This window comes from Gallinula chloropus, assembly GCF_964237585.1.
Source record: "Gallinula chloropus genome assembly, chromosome: 6".
NCBI classification, from domain to species: domain Eukaryota; kingdom Metazoa; phylum Chordata; class Aves; order Gruiformes; family Rallidae; genus Gallinula; species Gallinula chloropus.
In genome coordinates, this window is record NC_140091.1 from 22,254,820 (window position 1) to 22,273,330 (window position 18,511).

At 45.5% G+C, this 18,511-nt stretch overlaps 1 protein-coding gene across 1 annotated transcript in view; it reads left to right on the forward strand.

The window, feature by feature from the left end:
• The window catches only part of HMCN1 (hemicentin 1), a gene marked incomplete at both ends in the record, with an annotated part of 204,833 nt that overhangs the window by 144,491 nt on the left and 41,831 nt on the right, over nucleotides 1–18,511 (forward strand). Inside the window, 14 exons of the mRNA XM_084266123.1 lie at nucleotides 2,886–3,047; nucleotides 4,073–4,186; nucleotides 4,319–4,521; nucleotides 4,761–4,842; nucleotides 4,973–5,104; nucleotides 5,326–5,475; nucleotides 6,861–7,020; nucleotides 8,559–8,683; nucleotides 10,139–10,322; nucleotides 10,840–10,937; nucleotides 12,007–12,285; nucleotides 13,788–13,978; nucleotides 15,113–15,194; nucleotides 15,633–15,769. Coding sequence (XP_084122249.1) covers nucleotides 2,886–3,047; nucleotides 4,073–4,186; nucleotides 4,319–4,521; nucleotides 4,761–4,842; nucleotides 4,973–5,104; nucleotides 5,326–5,475; nucleotides 6,861–7,020; nucleotides 8,559–8,683; nucleotides 10,139–10,322; nucleotides 10,840–10,937; nucleotides 12,007–12,285; nucleotides 13,788–13,978; nucleotides 15,113–15,194; nucleotides 15,633–15,769 — 2,099 coding nt within the window. The remainder of the gene's footprint in view (nucleotides 1–2,885; nucleotides 3,048–4,072; nucleotides 4,187–4,318; nucleotides 4,522–4,760; nucleotides 4,843–4,972; nucleotides 5,105–5,325; nucleotides 5,476–6,860; nucleotides 7,021–8,558; nucleotides 8,684–10,138; nucleotides 10,323–10,839; nucleotides 10,938–12,006; nucleotides 12,286–13,787; nucleotides 13,979–15,112; nucleotides 15,195–15,632; nucleotides 15,770–18,511) is intronic.

An 18,511-nucleotide genomic window follows, 5' to 3' on the forward strand; every position in this document is an offset into this window, starting at 1 on the left:
GTGTATGCAGTGATAAGGTCTCCCCTCAGCCTCCTCTTCTCCAGGCTGAACACCCCCAGCTCCCTCAGCTGCTCCTCGGAAGGTTTGCTCTCCAGCCCCTTCCCCAGCCTGGTTGCCCTTCTCTGGACACGCTCCAGGGCCTTGATGTCCTTCTTGTAGTGAGGGGCCCAGAACTGGACCCAGCACTCGAGGTGCAGCCTCACCAACACCGAGCACCGGGGCACATTACATACAGAAGTAATGAATTGCTTTCTCAGTCACACACACGGAACCTGACATACTGAGTGAGATGAATTCACAGTGTGCTTTCCTACTCGCTAACAAGGTTAGCCAAAGTATTGTCATGGGAAGAACTTGCCCTGGAGTCATTCTCTGAGGAATTATTTTCTTTCCATGGCCTCTCTCCAGATTTCCTGAGTTTTGTTTTTAAATAAAAATATTTTGCTTGTCTTGCCATCTGTGCTTTAATTCAAACTTACTGTCTTTAAACGATGTGTTTGTACTGACTCTGGGCTGGTACCATTCTCTTCATGGGAACACAGCACCAAGCTCCAGTTCTAGCTCAACACCATCACCAGTTTCGGTCCATTTGCAGTGTCATTTGAAAACTCAAACTATGGCTGGTTGGGAAAGGGCCACCCAGGGAGAAATGCTGACCAAAATGCATTCTCACTAAGCATTTGACAGGGTCCAGAAAGGTCATTTCCCAGGATTTTGGTATGTTTCTAATGGAATTGTGGTGATAAATTAAAATATAACATTCACCAAAATGCTCTGTAAGTTGAAAAATGTGTGTCTTGCCACAAAGGTGAGTAATAAAAATGAGTGCAAACCATCTAAACCCCTGGAAATGAGTGTCCAGTTTTAAAATCTGGACCCATAAACCTTAATAAATAGGTAATTCTCAGACAGGCATCCAAGCCCATTGCTGCATCTGTACGCAGCTTGCCCGTGGTGGGTTTGTGAGTAGCTTGCACACACCATGGAGGATGCAGAATATGAAGTGTACTACCTGTATTGTTTATAAAATGTACCACCTATGTCATGTAAGCAAAATTGCCTCCTGTCTTGCACTGCCAATAATCCCATCTGTGGGAAAGGAACTGTAAAAGTAAATGAATCTAAATAACTATAAAGTGTCATCAGATCAGAATTCTCCATGTCTTCTAGTGAACCATTTTATGGTCATTATCAGAGAAATAAACTTCAGTTATTATTCCAAGTTGAAAAATATGGACTGAATTCACCCATTTCCATTGACTCCTCTTGTCTTTGCAGTGCCACAGAGGAGCAATAAATTTGGCTTAATGACTGCTTTGTGTCACTCAAGTGACAGAAAGCAGGCGGAGTATTACTGGTGGATAAGGTCCAAAATGCTTCAACGGTTCTGTCTTTGTAGAAGAGGATTCTGTGTGTTCTTTGGAATGTATTTTTCCACCCAACACAGCCAAGAATATGCTTTTGCTTTCCTCTTCAGTGTTTTATACATCCACGTTGCTGAGACATGGAAACTAAAACTTGGGCTTTATTAAAAGGAAGAGATTTACAGTTATTTAATTTTAAATAGTTTTTGTAGAGAGGTCAAATGTCAAAATGTTCTTGCATTTAAAAACACTTGTAAGCTTAAAAATGCACCCCTTAGACCAGTGCTGGTAGGCCTGAATTTTAAGCTCCTTAGGTCACTATTGAACAACAGGTTTGTCTGGTTAACAAAAGAGTTCCCAACTGTGTCAGAACGAATCATGTTTGGTTCTCAATAATGAGAAAATGGACTATTTCTGAAGAGTAGAAGCAATACAATATCGGATAGAAATGATACCTAGTCATCCTGTGTATCCTGACAAGGTGAGTTTAGTCAGTCCTGCCTTATGTTACAGGTTGGATGGCTGAGCCCAAGGAGTTGTGGTAAATGGAGCCAAAGCCATCTGGAGGCCAATCAGGGCTCAGTCCTGGGTCCAGTTCTGTTCAATTTTTATCAATGACCTGGATGCAAGTTTGCCTGATCTGCCTCAGGGTAGGGAGGCTCTTTGTAGGGATCTGGACAGGCTGGATCCATGGGCTGAGATCAACAGGATGAGGTTCAACAAGGCCAAGGGCAGAGTCCTGCACTTGGGACAGAACAACCCCATGCAGCACCACAGGCTGGGGGCAGAGTGGCTGGAGAGCTGTCAGGCAGAGAAGGACCTGGGGGTGCTGGGTGGCTGCAGACTGATCATGAATCAGCAGTGTGCGTGGGTGGCCAAGAAGGCCAATGGCATCCTGGCTTGTGTCAGACCCAGTGTGGCAGCAGGGCCAGGGCAGGGGTTGTGCCTCTGGACTTGGCATTGGTGAGGCAATGGTCTCTTCAGCCAGGTGACAGGACAAGGGGGAATGGGCAGGATCAGATCAGATGTGAGGAAAAAGTTCTTCACTGAAAGAGTTGTTGGGATGTGGAACAGGCTGCCCAGGGAGGGGGCTGCCCCTGGGTGTGTTAATAGATGGGTAGATGAGGTGCTCAGGAATGAGGTGCTCAGGGATATGGTTTAGCATAGGACAGGAATGGTTGGACTCAATGATCTTAAAAGTTTTTTCCAACCTTGGCATTCTGTGAGATGTTCTACAGGTACAGCATTTTGACTGCAGGTTTTCTTGTAGGTTAGTTAACATTCCCAAATACCAAGCACGGGACTCTGGATGGAGTCATTGCCATTTTTTGTGAATTACAGGAACACAAGTGACCTCTAGGTTGACTTTGGTCATCTTCCCAGATATATCCAAAAAGCAGCAGATCCATTCATGGGATGTGAAAAATTTTTGCAACTTGATGCTTTGGCAAAACTCAGCTTTATTTTAGTAAATCAGGATCTTGTGGAATACTGATGCTCTTAATCTCTTTCTCTCCGCAGTTCCTCCAAGTGTTGTTGGTTCTAATCCTGAGAATTTGACAGTGGTGGTGAATAATTTCATCTCTCTGACTTGTGAGGTCACTGGCTTTCCACCTCCTGATCTCAGCTGGCTCAAGAATGGAAAAGCTATCAGCTCCAACACCAACACTTTTATTGTGCCTGGTGAGGAATCTCAGCTCTTTCTAAAACCTTTGGACTCAAATTCTGCCTCTTTTGTCTTGATAAGAGTGATGATCATTATTTATGGAGCCAATGTATTCCTGTCGTTGCTCCTATGAGTAGGCAAGACTCTTGGCCTACTGGTTTAATAACTTCTTGGCTGTTGGGTAAGTTCACTCATAAAGAAAACTGGCTCAGCTTTAAGCCCAGAGATAAACTGTGTGGAAAAGACTAAGGGCAAGTCACATAACAGAGGTGCTGTGGTACAGGTATTGATTAAAGTTGGGCCTCTTTGGGCCACTTCTCAAAGAAACGATCAGAAATTGTGACAGAGACTTAGATGGCAAACAGTAAGAACCTTCCCAGTCCCTCTGGTGGGAAACTGGTTGAGGCCTACTGAACTCTGAGGGCTGAGGTCTCCTTAGCCATACACAGCTCCTCACCAAGCAAGGTCTGTGAGTGTCTGTGTCATTTCTGGACCTGCTGCTTACCTTCAGCCCAGGATGTGAAGTGAAGATCGCTTGCTGCGTGGCTCAGCTCTGTCTTGCTGGTATGATGTGCTGCAGCATGGACTGAGGCGCAGATGTGGAGCTTGCTGAATGACAGTAGGGGCATCTGTGCAGATCGGTAATGCAGGCATGGGCAGTAAGTAGCTTCACAGATGGAGGCAGGTGAGAACGGGATAGTGAGAGTAGAGTGGAAAGGGCATAGCCATGTTAAGAGACAGCAGTTAGGTGCAAAGGGAGAGAGAAAAAGGTCTCAAGTTGCACCATGGGAGGTTTAGATTAGTGATTAGGAAAACTTTCTTTACCAAAGGGAGTGGTCAGGCATTGGACTAGGCTGCCCAGAGAGGTGGTGGGGTCACCATCCTTAGAGGTGTTCAATACGTGTGTAGACGTGGCACTTTGGGACATGGCTTAGTCGACACCGTGGTATTGGACAGATGGTTGGACTTGATGATCCTAGTAGCATGTGAGATTGATACAATAACCACAGAATAAATCTCAAGTTTTTTCTCTCTACTTCAGGTGCTCGTACTCTACAGATTCCCCGAGCCAAACTACCTGATGATGGCGAATATACTTGCATTGCCAGAAACCAAGCTGGGGAAAGTCAGAAGAAGAGTTTCCTCACTGTCCTTGGTTTGTTTTTTACAGTATTCTGAAATATTGCCTATCACTTCAAAAGCATGGTGTTTTGTCTTTATTTTGGTCAGGTTGTTGTCTGCTATCTCACAAACCAAAGGCAAAAATAACTCTGAGCTTCTTTTACAGTGCCCCCAAGCATCAAAGACCATAGTGGAGCCTCAGTGACAGTGCTGAACGTGAGAGTAGGCACCCCAGTGGTGTTAGAGTGTGAATCCAACGCTATCCCACCACCAGTCATCACCTGGTACAAGAACAGGCGCCTCATTTCAGAGTCAGCAAACGTGGAGATCCCAGCCGATGGGCAGACGTTACGAATCAAGGGTGCTGAGGTAGGGCAGGCTCTGGGGTGCCACCTCTGCTGCGACTCCACTACTGTTCAGCAATTATTTTGCTCTTTATTGGTGTGTTTTACTAGGTGTACGTAGGAGATGTATTTTCTGGAGGCCTTTCATTCTGTGAAAGGGACCTTGAGTTGGCGGAGGCAGAGGCCGCTGATCTCTCTAAACTGTAGCTTTAAAATAAGACTCCATAATAAGGTTTGTTTTTTCTTAATTTATCTTTATTTTAGGTGTCTGACACGGGCCAGTATGTGTGCAAAGCCATAAATATTGCAGGGCGAGATGATAAAAATTTCCATCTTAATGTTTATGGTGAGCATACTCTGCATGACCTGCAGTAGCAGTTATCATGCCATGGGCATTGTAGAGTAGACAACGCAAAGCCAGGCTGCAAAAATCCTTGGTAACCAAAGCATTCGTCTTGCTCCCACTCAATTTATAGTGCCACCGAAGATTGAAGGCCCTGAGCAAGAGTTGGTCAATGAAACTATCAGTAACCCTGTTACCTTTGTGTGTGATGCTACTGGAATTCCTCCACCAACCTTGTTATGGCTTAAGGATGGGAAACCAATAGGTAACGTTCTCTCCTGCTCTTCCCAGCCCTTTTTTGCTTCTCTTTGGGGCACCACTGTGTTATTTGCCATCTGTTTTTTGTTTCTTCTTCATCTGTCTCTACACAGACTCTTCAGTTAACTGATTGGAATCTCTCGTTTGTTTTGAAATTTTGATGGAAAAAAATGTCTGGAGACTCTCTGGGGCCTGGTTTGGAATGACTACTTGTTTACATTTTTTCAGAAAACTCCGATTCTCTTGAAGTTCATATTTTATCTGGTGGAAGCAAGCTTCAGATTGCTCGCTCTCAGCTGCTGGACAGTGGGACCTACACATGTATTGCCTCAAACATAGAGGGAAAAGCTCAGAAAAGTTACGTGCTTTCCATTCAAGGTAAGGCAGGAGACTACAGTGAGAAGACCTGGTTAATAACTGATGGAGTTACACCACTATGAGACACTGAGATACCATAAACATGTAGAGAAGTGGAGAATTCCCACTGTTATTGCTCAAATAAGACCCCCCCCTTCTCTGTTATGGGATTGTCTCCTGCCTTCCTGCATGTTGCCCTTTACACTGCAGCCACCTTTATTTTCCTCTGTTCCTAATGACTCATCCCCACTAATTGTGCTAATTCTCTTCCATGCCCCATGAAGTAAGATGCTTATGGTATAGTATCTCCAGCTTTCTGATGTGGTCCTTTCCTATACTGCTGGTCGAGAAAGAGGCATCATCATCTGGGAGCTCAGTTGCTGGTTTTGTGTGTGTCCCAGCCTGCCAGCTTCTCCCAAGCTTAGGAACTGAATCTTAAACTGTTTGATCAAATGTGACTGAAATTGCTTGCATCACAAGAAGTGTGGCCAGCAGATCGAGAGGGTATTCTCCCCTCTCTGCTCTGGGGAGACCCCACCTGGAGCGCTGTGTCCAGCTCCAGAGTCCACAGCACAAGAAGGGCCCTACTGGAGAGGATGCAGAGGAGGCCACAAGGATGACCAAGAGCTGGAGCACATCTCATACAAAGACAGGCTAAGAGGGTTGGGCTTGTGTTCAGCCTGGACAAGAGAAGGCTGCAGGGAGACCTCAGAGCCCTTTCCAGTCCGTGAAGAGACCTACAGGAAAGCTGGAGAAGGACTGTTTGTAAGGACATGGAGGGGTGATGGGTTTAAACTAGAGCAGGGCAGGGTTAGATGAGACCTTAGGAAGAAGTTCTTCCCTCTGAGGTAGTGAGACACTGGCACAGGTTGCCCAGAGAGGTGTTGGAGGCCCCATCCCTGGAGACATTCAAGTTCAGGCTTGGTGGGGCTCTGAGCAACCTGCTCTAGTTAAAGGTGTCCCTGCTTACTGCAGGGGTGGGACTAGCTGGCATCTGAAGGTCCCTTCCCACCTAATATATTTTATGACTCTATGCAATGATCAGAACTTTACTAGTGGGGCTTCAGGCCTTGACTTGATGGACAGCATGACTAAAATCCTTATTCTTTAGCCTAAAACTGACTGCTGGTTAGCACGGGGGAAGCGTGTCTGTTAACAGGAATATGAAGGTCTTGATGCAAAGACCATTCAACCATATGCCAAGCACATGCTTGGGGGTTAGAGGTTTAATGAAATGGCTTGGAATGGATCTAGAAATAATATAACCTTGTACTTGCCCAACTAGGTGTGACTGGAGGTCCTGCATTAAGTGCTACTGCTGGTGAGCTGCTGCGATAGGCCTTCTTGTTGTTTGGATTGTGTGTCTTGCTGATCAATCTCCTCTTCCCTCCACCATATGTTTCCAGTTCCCCCAAGTATCGTTGGCTCTGAGATGCCTGGTGAGGTCAGTGTCCTCCTGGGAGAAGGCATCCAGCTCACCTGCAATGCCCATGGAGTGCCCACACCTGTTGTGCAGTGGCTTAAAGATGGAAAAACCCTTGTTGGTGATGATTTGCAAAGAATAAGGCAAGCAGAAAGAACCATTCACTTCCTGTCTATGTTTAAACCTCGTGGGGGGCCTAAGGAGTGTGAAGAGGGTCTGAGTCTTACCTTAGACAGGTTAAGAACATCAGCTCCCTCTTTAGCTGCTATAAACCTGCTGTCCTTTGGTACTACTTTGAGTGTTGTTGGGTGGGGTTTTTTTTGTACAGAGATAAGCATATTTATATATATGAAAAGATAAATATATAGAGATATATATAGAGAGAGGTGAGTATATATATTGATTCAGTGATGTATCTTAAGGATTCAGAATATATATATACACACATACATATATATAAACACACACTGGAAGGCTGTGCTGCCATCCAGTGAGATCTGGACAGAGTCACCTTGTGACTTACCCAGTCTGGACACCTGAGCAGAGTCACCTTGTGACATTCAACGAGGGCAAGTGCAGGGTCCTGCACCCAGGGAGGAATAACCCCTGGCACCAGTACAGGCCAGGAGTGACCTGCTGGGAAGCAGCTCTGTGGAAAAAGCCCTGGGAGTGCTGGAGGACACTGGGCTGACCATGGCCAGTGATGTGCTTCATGGCCAAGAGAGCCAACTGCATCTTGGGGTGTATCAAGAGAAGTGTGGGCGGCAGGTCAAGATTGGTTCTCTTGCCCCTCTGCTCTGCCCTGGTGAGGCCTCATTGGGAATAGTGTGTGCGGTGCTGGGCTCCACCGGTCAGGAAGGACAGGGGGCTACTGGGGAGGGGACAACAAAGGGCTACAGAGATGCTGAGGGAACTAGAACATCTCTCTGATGAAGAGAGGCTGAGGGACTTGGGACTTTTTAGTCCAGAGAAGAGAAGACTGAGGGGGATCTTCTCACTGCTGATAAACCCCTGAGGGGTGGAGTCAGGAGGATGGGTCATTCTGTGTTCAGTGGTGCCCAGGGACAGGACAAGGGGCCATGGGCACAAACTGGAGCAGAGGAAGTTCCACCTAACCCTGGGGAAGAACTTCTTTCCTGGGAGGGTGGCAGAGCCCTGGGCCAGACTGCCCAGAGAGGTTGGGGAGTCTCCATCTCTGGAGACATTCAAATCCTGTGATCCTGGGTGCAGTCCTGTGCAGCCTGAGGGGATCCTGCTCTGGCAGGGGGTGGACTGGGTGATCTCCAGAGATCCCTGCCAACCCTTATCGTTCTGTGATACATCTATTTCTTTCTCAGTTACTAAATTCCGTTAAAATTCACTGTGTTCATAAAAGTTTATTAAGGTCACTAAGTTCCTCAGGAGAGGAACAATCTGAGATGTGGAAACATTTTACTCCTGGTGCTTTCCATTATGGGTTCTTGAAAAGCTTGGCTGGAGTTGAATACAAGGTTAAACAGGACACCTCCAGGAAAAGCCTCCTGGCCTATCTCTAATAACAATATTTGGCAAAAAACAGTGGTTATCTCAAATTCCCAGGAGGCTGGAGGTAGCTGACTTAAATGCACAGAACTGACTGTTTGTTTGCCAGGTCGTTGGAATACAAACACAAACTCTCTGTGCTTTCTGGCCTTCCTTGTAGTGTAACTCCAGATGGCAGCACCTTAAAGGTGTTCAGAGCCCTCAGTTCCGACACAGGAAAATACACTTGTGTGGCAACCAATCCTGCAGGAGAGGAGGACCGGATTTTCAACCTGAATGTGTACGGTGAGTTTGCAGAGACATGGAACTGGAATGGGTCCATCCTCCCAGCTGTGCCAGCACTCCTGGGAGAGGGCCAAGAAACCAATGTCTGTCTTCAGTGTGATACTCCACACACATGTTTCCCATTTCATGTTCTGTAGATAGCACAGCGATGCAGGATGGGTCGGAACAGGACAGAATGTTTGAAGTCGCTGTTAAATCTGGTTTGGGATAAACAGAAATGAATCTCTTTGGTGCATTTCCTGATAGAGGGATTCTGCTTGCAGTGATTTTAAGGGTTTTTTTTTCTCGTAGAGACTGTTCTGCTCAGGGCTGGGTTCCTGCCATGCTGAATTTGGGTTGTATTAATTTATCCCCACTAATTGCAGGCAAAATATATCATCTAAAGCCAGGGTGATATGGTAGGGAAGTAACAGTTAAAGGTCCCCCCCCTCCCCTGAGGAATAGTTTATTTAGAGATTAAAAGGAAGATGATAAGAGTTTTGGTTGACGCTCTCTGACATAGAGAGGAGAGTGACCATGACTTGCCTGTACCATCTTAATGACATTTTAAAGAGGGAACGAGGTGTTTCTGCAGTAAGATGACCAGTGTGAGAGAGTGAAGAGTTCGACATGGGCAGCATTTCACAACAGTGCAGATGTCTGTCCCATTATGTAGAGACTCAGCCACTTGGAATACAAGCAGAGGAGCAAGAGATGACCTTTGATAGAATAAACCATGATACTGAATGACCGCAGCAGATCTTTTGGGGACAGAGTGGCACTACACAACAGTGAAGACATCCTTGACCAGTTTGTATTGGTTGAGGTTCAAGCAAAGAACAACTCAAACAGCTTTGCAAAACTCATGGTGTGGGGTGGGATCTTTACTTAGAGTTCCACATGGCTGGGCCTTGTTTTTACAGTGAGTTCCCTATGGTCCCCAGGACCAAGGCTTTCAAACTAATGTGGGGAAAGTAGAAAGCCCCAAAAGCAGGTTTGTTAGAATAGTCAGCTAGGACACTTACACAGCCAAAATTAAGTTAGCATTTACATCTAGAAGTGAATAAACTACCGTTTCTCCTGCATGGCTCCAGCTTTCGCTCGAAGATATAAGTAGGTAAGTTGGAGTGGCAGCAAACTGCCCATCAAGCCCCTGTAAGGCTTCACCACTTGCTCCCTCCTACATGGTCATTCTCTCCCCGTAAGCATCAGGTGCTGAGCTCCCTCCTGTTTGCCACATCCTGACAAATCAGAGAGGTAATTCCATTGTCCTTCTGAAGTGCACCTCATTTTTATTATGTAAATGGCTACTTACTGCTTGATGTTACTGTTAGAGGATTTACTGTTTAAAATAATGGGGACCTTCTTGATGACCTCCCTGTGGGGCATCAGGTGCAGGATTTCCTGCAAGGTAACATGTGTGGAATAATTTTAAGAGATGGTTTTAATATCTTTCTTTTCAACATTTACAAATAGTTCCTCCAACCATAGCTGGTAATAAAGATGAAGCAGAGGACCTTACTGCCCTCTTGGACACCTCCCTAAATATTGAATGTACTGCTACTGGAACCCCACCACCACAGATAAACTGGCTGAAGAATGGCCTTCCTCTGTCTCTCTCCTCTCAAATCAGGCTGCTGTCAGCTGGGCAAATTCTCAGGTTAGTTTTTGTCGCATTTAACTAGCTGAGATTTTGTTCTCTTCTACTAAATCAGCTTAATTCTGCTGGTATTTACGGAGGCCAGAATAAACTGTGATCCGAAGCATGACATAATTAAGTGTGGTGGTTTGACCCTGGCTGGAGGCCAGACACCCACCAAAGCTGCTCTATCACTCCCCTCTTTAGCTGTACAGGGGAGAAAATAGATATTGAGAGGCTCAGAAGTGGAGATAAGGCCAGGGAGAGATCATTCTGCAATCAGTGTCACGGGCAGAACAGACTCGACACAGACTAAAGGACAGAAAACTCTCTATTCGAGACAGCCTTGGTCAGCAGCGGGTCTGGCCTTGAGCTGGCTGGTGTTTGTTCTGTGGGGCCTTCAGAGAGCTTCTGGCTGCTTCTTGCAGAAGCCACTCCTGCAGCCCCCCCTTCTCCACGAGAACCCAGCCACACAAAACTATGACACAAAGGCAATGTATTCACTTCACAGCTTGCTTAAAATGGTTTTTCTCCTCAGACTTGCCCGAGTGCAGGTGTCGGATACAGGCGTGTACACCTGCGTAGCAGCCAACAGGGCTGGAGTGGACAACAAACACTACCACCTTCAGGTTTTTGGTGAGTTTCTCTGAAATGCTGTATGGAACAAATCTTATTTCTTTATTTCGTAACCCTAAGGGTAGAGCTTGCTTTCTCACCAACGTGAAGTTGCAGACAGACACCAGCACAGCTTACGGGGATAATCGTTAGGGGCACGTGAACTTTTCAATGTGTTCTGTGAATGGAAAGTGGTTTAACCCCAGGAGACTCCTTCCTTGAATAATGTGTCACAGATATTTTTAGAAAGAAGACTAATGTATAATATCTACGTGAATTTTAAAACATGCTAAACATGAATATGATGCCTTGGAATGCCAGAATCAAAACTCACTGGCCTTGCTGACTCAATGAAGCAGGTATCCTTTGTTGCAGTGCTTTGCACACAGGGGGTCGATCGCTCCTCCAAATGTGTGTGCTGATTAAAGCCACATTTCTCATATTTCTACAGATTAACTCTACATATTCATTATAATTTCTAAGAAAAGGCAGGGATATACAGATTATTTCCAGGCAGTCTTTTACATTAACTCCTCCCAGATAATGCATGCTCAGTGACACTTAGGGGATCTTCCTGTGGTCTTCAGGGATGAAAGCTGGATGTCTTCCTCTCTCTCAGCACATGCTCTTTGCAGTTTTCTACATAGTTATGAAATCACATTCCTGAGCTCATAAACACATTCCTGCACAAACTAATTAGGAATCCCTTTTTGCTGAAAACAAGATATACTCTGTCTCTTAAAGGGGTTGTTGGTCTCATTCTTTGACTCTCCTGTCTTCTCTTTCTTCAGTTTCAAGGCTGTTGCACTGTTATGGCTAAATTTTGTAGCTGCTCTCATGAAACAGCTTCTGTGGGTGCAGCCATATTCTACTGAAATCCAAAACAAATCTAGTCTGAAAAGATGAAAATTAAAGTTATATTAATTTGTCTCTTAAGCTACATCTACATCAATCTATTCAGCATTATTACATTTCATTGAATCAATGTAAGTGGGGAAATACAAAAGGGGATCTGCATTCCAACTGCTTTGCATTGGGAATTAACACCTGGGTTGTACTCTGCAGTAATTGCATCTTTGTCTCTTGGCAGTCCCACCAAGCTTGGATAATGCAGGAGGAACAGAGGATGTGACTGTAGTAAAAGGCAGTTCAGCTTCAATGAAGTGCCTTACCGATGGCACTCCTGCCCCCACTGTGTCATGGTTCAAGAATGGAAATCCTTTACACCTTGGAGCTCATCTGACATCAAGCAGCCAAGGAATGGTCCTTCATTTTGTACAAGTGGAGACTGGTGACACAGGCAAATACACTTGTGTGGCCTCCAGTGAAGCTGGAGAAGCCAGCAAGCACTTCTCCCTGAAAGTGCTGGGTATGTGTTAACCTTTCAGTTGAATAAAATGCGAGCAGTAAATTAGTGTCTGCTCAGGGCAACAGTTTAAGCTCTAGGGAGACGATGTATTTTCAAGAAACATTTGCTGTGATAAACACAGAATCACAGAATGACCAGGTTGGAAATGACCTTTGAGATAATAGAGTCCAAAGATACCTATCCTCTACTAACACATACCCCTGAGCATCTCGTCCACCCATCTTTTAAATACATCCAGGGTCGGGGACTCAGCCCCCTCCCTGGGCAGCCTGTGCCAGTGCCCGACAACCCTTCCAGTGAAGAACTTTTCTCTTGCATCTGATCTGACCCTGCTCTGGTGCAGCTTGAGCCCATTCCCCCTCGTCCAGTCTCCTGGCCAAAGAGACCATCAACCACCTTTCTGCACCCTCCTGTCAGGTCAGTGTAGGCAGTGATAAGGTCTCCCCTCAGCCGCCTCTTCTCCAGGCTGAACACCCCCAGCTCCCTCAGCCGCTCCTCAGAAGGTTTGCTCTCCAGCCCCTTCCCCAGCCTGGTTGCCCTTCTCTGGACTCACTCCAGGATCTCAATGTCCTTCTTATGGTGAGGAGCCCAGAACTGGACCCAGCACTCGAGGTGCAGCCTCACCAATGCTGAGTCCAGAAGCACAACCCCTGCCCTGGCCCTGCTGCCACACTGGGTCTGACACAAGCCAGGATGCCATTGGCCTTCTTGGCCACCCAGGCACACTGCTGATTCATGGTCAGTCTGCAGCCACCCATCACCCCCAGGTCCTTTTCTGCCTGACAGCTCTCCAGCCAGTCCCCCCAAGCCTGTAGCACTGCATGGGGTTGTTCTGTCCCAAGTGCAGGACTCTGCACTTGGCCTTGTTGAACATCTAACCATTGGTCTCAGTCCATGGGTCCAGTCTGTTCAGGTCTCTGAAGATCCTCCGTGCCCTGAGACAGATCAACACTTCCTCCCAGCTTAGTGTCATCTGCAAACTTACTGAGGGAACATTTGATTCCTTCATCCAAGTTATTGATAAAGGCATTAAACACAACTGGACCAACACAAGAACTAAGGAAATGGAAGATAAAGATATGTGAATTCATAATGCAGTATATATTTTTTACTCAGTTGCAGGATTGCTGTAATCTGCTGTAGTTAGTAATAAAATAATTTACCAGTAATTTGGTTTAAATTACTATCTCTGCCTAGTAGAAATTCAGCTTGACAGAATGACGGCACAGGCGAAGCATAGCTGAAGGCACAACAGCTAAAGGAAGGGCTAATAAGTCTTCCCTGATATTAAACAACATATTTAACCTGGGATTATGAAAACATTTGCTAACATTTCCAACTCATTAAATATGAAAATTAATAGAGGCAGAGGGAAATTACCTGAGATACTCAATGAGTTCATGACACAGCCAGAAACAGTACTGATGTAGGTGAGTTACTTGTGTATCAGATTTGTAGCCGTTTTGAGTCAATAACCAACTTGAATGTTCTTCTTTCCACAGAGCCACCTCACATCAATGGTTCAGATCAGCCAGAAGAGCTCTCTGTCATCATTAACAACCCTCTTGAACTTCTCTGCCTCTCCTCTGGCATTCCGGTCCCCAAAATCTCCTGGATGAAGGACGGGCGCCCGCTCCTGCAGAACGATAACGTGCATGTCCTAAGAGAAGCCCTCCAAATAACCAGTGCTCAGGTGAAGTATTTCCTTCCAGACAGGCTTAGTTTTGCATACCCTAGGGGAGTGTGCAGAGCTCCCTGCTCTTAGGAGCATCCTCAGAGATGTCCTAAAAAGCCTCTATAAAATCATCTACCTGCATTTGTGGTTGGAGAACAGATTTTTAGGCCTTGCCTTGGAGTTTGCTGTGCAGAGCAAGCAGTCGTATTATGGGCTGAGAGTGCCCAAGCACTTCTGCCTCTCCTGAGCATTAGCATTTCAAGCTTGTTTCAGAGTTTTGTATTTTATGGGGTTTTTTTGTTAGTGCTCTTTGTTACAAAGCAGAACAATCAGTGCTAGGGACTCCTCTTTTGCTGGGGTTATTTCTGGGATTGGGCTGTGGCAGTAATCTGTTCTTATTCCATTCCTATTATTAGATTCTTGTCCTTATCTCTTGCTTTTCTTCTTTCATGTTTTATCATTCCTCCTTGGCTTTTCTTATTTGTCCATGAGCACATATTTTCCCAATCTCCGTTTGCTTCTCCCCTGTATCACCCACAGATTGCAGAGAAAAGCTGCATTTCCAGTTATCTATGTGCCTGTTCAGGGAAAAAACCTTCAATAAAGACAATAGAAGGACTTTCAGATGGATGTAGATAATAAGAATCTGGGGAAAATTAACCTTTAAAATCCTGTTCCAATGAACAGTGTTCAGCTCTGGACAGCCAGACTGAAAATCACCACAGAGAAATGGGACAGGGCTCGGTCTTTACAATGGGGACTTGACAGGAAGGAGAAAGCATGAAGGTATTAATGAGTATATGTGCACAAGAAGGTTCCCTTAGTACCCACAACTTGTTTGGAGGTTATAGCCAGTTTATTGATTACCCGTTGCAAAAAGCTTCCCAGAGAGAAGGGTTCTTGCTAGAGACACATTATCCAGAGAGATTTGACAGGGTCCTGCAACTCCTCAGCCATCTCTGTACAATATCACCATGATAAAGACGTTTTCAAGAGCAGCATTAATTTATTTTCAGGCATGTCTTCTCTGTCTTGATGGTGTTTAAGCGCTGCCTGTTCAATGGTTCAGGTTTTCTGAGATTTCAGGTTTTCAGATGGTTTCAGGTGTTTCCCATATCCTGAGGTCTCTGCTGAAGCTGTTTGTGATTCTAGGTGGAGGACACAGGAAGATACACATGTTTGGCATCCAGTCCAGCAGGAGATGATGACAAGGAATATTTAGTAAGAGTGCATGGTAAGTTTAATTTAGGAAAAAAAAATATTCCTGTGAACTACCAAGCTACATATCAGTGTCTGATTTAACAAGTTACCTGCTGCTAAAGACAAAATGTTGTGTTTGAGAACTGCTCGATAGCACTGTAGCTCTGTGTTTATTTTAAATTCAATCACAGAACTGTAGGGGTTGGAAGGGAGGTCCAGAGCTCATCAGGTCCAATCCCCCTGCCAAAGCAGGGTTCCTTGGACAGGTCACACAGGGAGGCGTCCAGATGGGTCTGGAATATCTCCAGAGAAGGAGACTCCACACCCCCCTGGGCAGCCTGTCCCAGGGCTCTGTCATTGAATCACCTTTCCTATGAAAATAAAGAAATAAATTGGGATTTTTCAGTGAATGATGTTTAACAGCAGACCAGATGTGTGGTGTTTATTTTCTTTTTCTTAATTTTTGTAACAGTTCCTCCTAACATTGCTGGTACCGCTGGCCCACAGCACCTCACCGTGCTGCAGAACAGACAAGTTATACTGGAATGCAAGTCAGATGCTGTGCCACCTCCAACAATCTCATGGCTTAAAAACGGGGAACTTCTAGAGGTATATATAGGAGTGACATGATTTCTACTAGTCTCTTGCTCCCATTGTTTTTTACACGCAGCACTTGAGGTTTCTTACTCTGCTCATCCCTTTAGTGCAGTCCAAGATATGGTGCCTTGAACTCAAGAGAAGCTGAGTAGCCCCAGTTCACATACAGCTAGTCCTAAATGAGCACCTGAAGCCAGCAGGCATGCAAAGTGGCCATCCCACTGTTACTTGTTCTTTTTTCCTTTAAGGGGATCCCTTGCTCCTCCTGGATCCTCTGAACAATGCTAGAAGCCTTCGGTATACTCCTGCATGGCTTCCCAGGAAAGGTAGCTGAGCAAAGACTACACTATACGTTTCCTTTGGGTGTATTTTGCACCCTTATATTCTAGTAGAGTTTAGAAAGGAAGGAAAAATCTTTATCTTGGAGGAAAAAAAAGGAGAAAAGAGAATGGGCTGCTAATCACCATGGTTTTGTGTCAAATGCATCTTTATCACACAGAATTCCATGTAGTGTTCGGTTAAGGCACCCAGTCTTTGCTGATGGAGACACAATGAGCCAGATGAGGATGGTTTACATCAAAAGAAATTTTTACATGTTTCCATCCTCTTCCTTGGGACCACTTGGAAACCAGGTGCTTTCCAGTTGAACAATTTAAGTTCAGTCATTAATTGAGCTGAATTAGTTGATAATTTTCCCTCAATTCATCCTCAGTTTTTAATAAAGAGGAGACAAATTCAGCTCGTGAACTCTCCCATGACTGTAGCTCATCAGTAGTATTCCCTGCAGTCCTGCTTACTTGCCTGCCTTCCAACAGGCTGTCCTTCAGGCTCTCTTTCTCTGTTGTGAATTTAGAAGAACTGAATATTAGTGGAAGAAGTAGGAAAGGCAGAGGGGGGTGATGATGTCTTACTGAGTGCTGCTGGGGAATGTAGCCTTGAACGTAGCATTAGGGCCAGATGGAATCAAGAGTAAGAGAAACACTTCTCCTGGAAGGTCAATTCTTCTGTTGGGTAGTGATTTTATTGGAGGTCTTTTAAGTGAAATCAATGTTGAAGGAGGCTTGGAAGTTAAGTGTAGATACTTTTTTCCTTGAAAACTTATGTTTTAAAAACAATACTTAATGAAATCAACCCATGAAAAGAAGCCGCTGTTGACCAGAAGATAAAGCAATAGAGGAACGCGGAGACAGACAGGGATACTCAGCTGGGAGCTTGTCAATCAACCTCTGTAACGTTAGTTCTCCTCTTGCCTTGGGAATTTGTGTCAGTGAGGGCTGAAGCACCGTGGTTGTGCAGAATGGCCAGTCTCCTGCCCTTTGTGTAATAGAGCAGGGAATGCCAATCTCTAGTTAGGTCTCCTCCAGGTCTCCCCTGAAGTTATAAATTTAGTCCGGGCACAGGACTCTTTGTTTGTCACATGTAATTTAGTGAATTTAGGCTTATTCTGTTCCCTGCCATCCTTTCCATCCTTCAGCTTAGCTCATAAGAAGACATACTCTGGATATCAGGAATACTTGGTGTCCTCCTAAATGCCTGGTTGCGTTCTCAACCCCAAAGAAATGTAGTAGCCTACTCCTGCTAAGGAGTTGGGAAGGAGCTCTCCTTGGGTGTGGAAAAAGAGGTGCTCCATGGCATATCATCCTCATCTTGCAGAAACTAAGGGCTCGCAGTGACAGGAGGGGATTAGAGGAAGTCAGGATTTTAGGGTGCAGCATTACATCAATTTAAATCATTGCTGCTTTTTGGGAACAGACCTTCTGTTGGAGGGTGTCGTTCCTCTGGTGGAGGTTTGTTTTCTCCCACTACGCACACTCTGAGGTCTGCCCTCTGTGTGCTTATGGATGTAGCTGTGCAGCACCACCGTTTTGGGGAGCAGAGCTACAGAAAGACCTAGCAGGTGGCAGCTTTGGCAGTCAGAGCCCTTGCAATCTTCTTTGGTTTGGAAAGCATTAAGAAAAGGAGGTGGGGACTGTCTTGACTTAATCTGGCGTTACTAGACCTAATCATGCTTTATTTTCTCAAAGGTTGTTTTTTTGACCTAAATTCTGCCAGTAGAGCATAAGAATCAAACGATGGCTTCACTGCCTGTCTTTTGTCATCTCTGTGTTTGGAAACCATAGTGTAAGCTGTGTACCTAATAGGAAATACCAGTTACTGCCCCAAATTTGGCCATCTCTAATCCACTCTGGTGCTGAACCACCTCACCTGTGAGGCTCCTGCCTTGGCAGGTGTGCTGAGTTGGTGCCAGCATGAGATCAGTGCACCAGGGCACTGGTGTGGAGGGGTCAGGGCCAGGCGTTTCACCTTTGTTGTAGCTTCTGTCCTCAGATCTTCCAGCCGAAAGGACAGATGGGAAGGTCAGCTTTCAGGTTCCTCCAGAGTGTGAATCCTGGAAAAGCTTGAATTCCTGTTCTTTTTCTAGTGCTTTTTATCCAGTCAGGTGTGTGAAGGCTTGTAGGTGCTGTTACCATCAGTCCCTTGTGCAGAGCTGATCCAGACTGGTTGGGGTGAAAAGCTTTTGACTTCAACTGGCTACCTGGCTGCCCAGCTGCCCCTTTCTGCAAAAACTGAAAAGCCCTTTGACTTTGTAACCCCAAAAAGCTGTCCTCTTCAGGCAGAAGCCCAAATAAGGGTTCCAAGGGGCAACCATGAAGTGGTGGTAACTTTTTAAAGCTTTGTTTCCTCTTCTGTCCTCACAGATGTAACTATAGTTAAGCCAGCCTTGAATTCAGTCCCTGGTTTATCTTCGGCCTT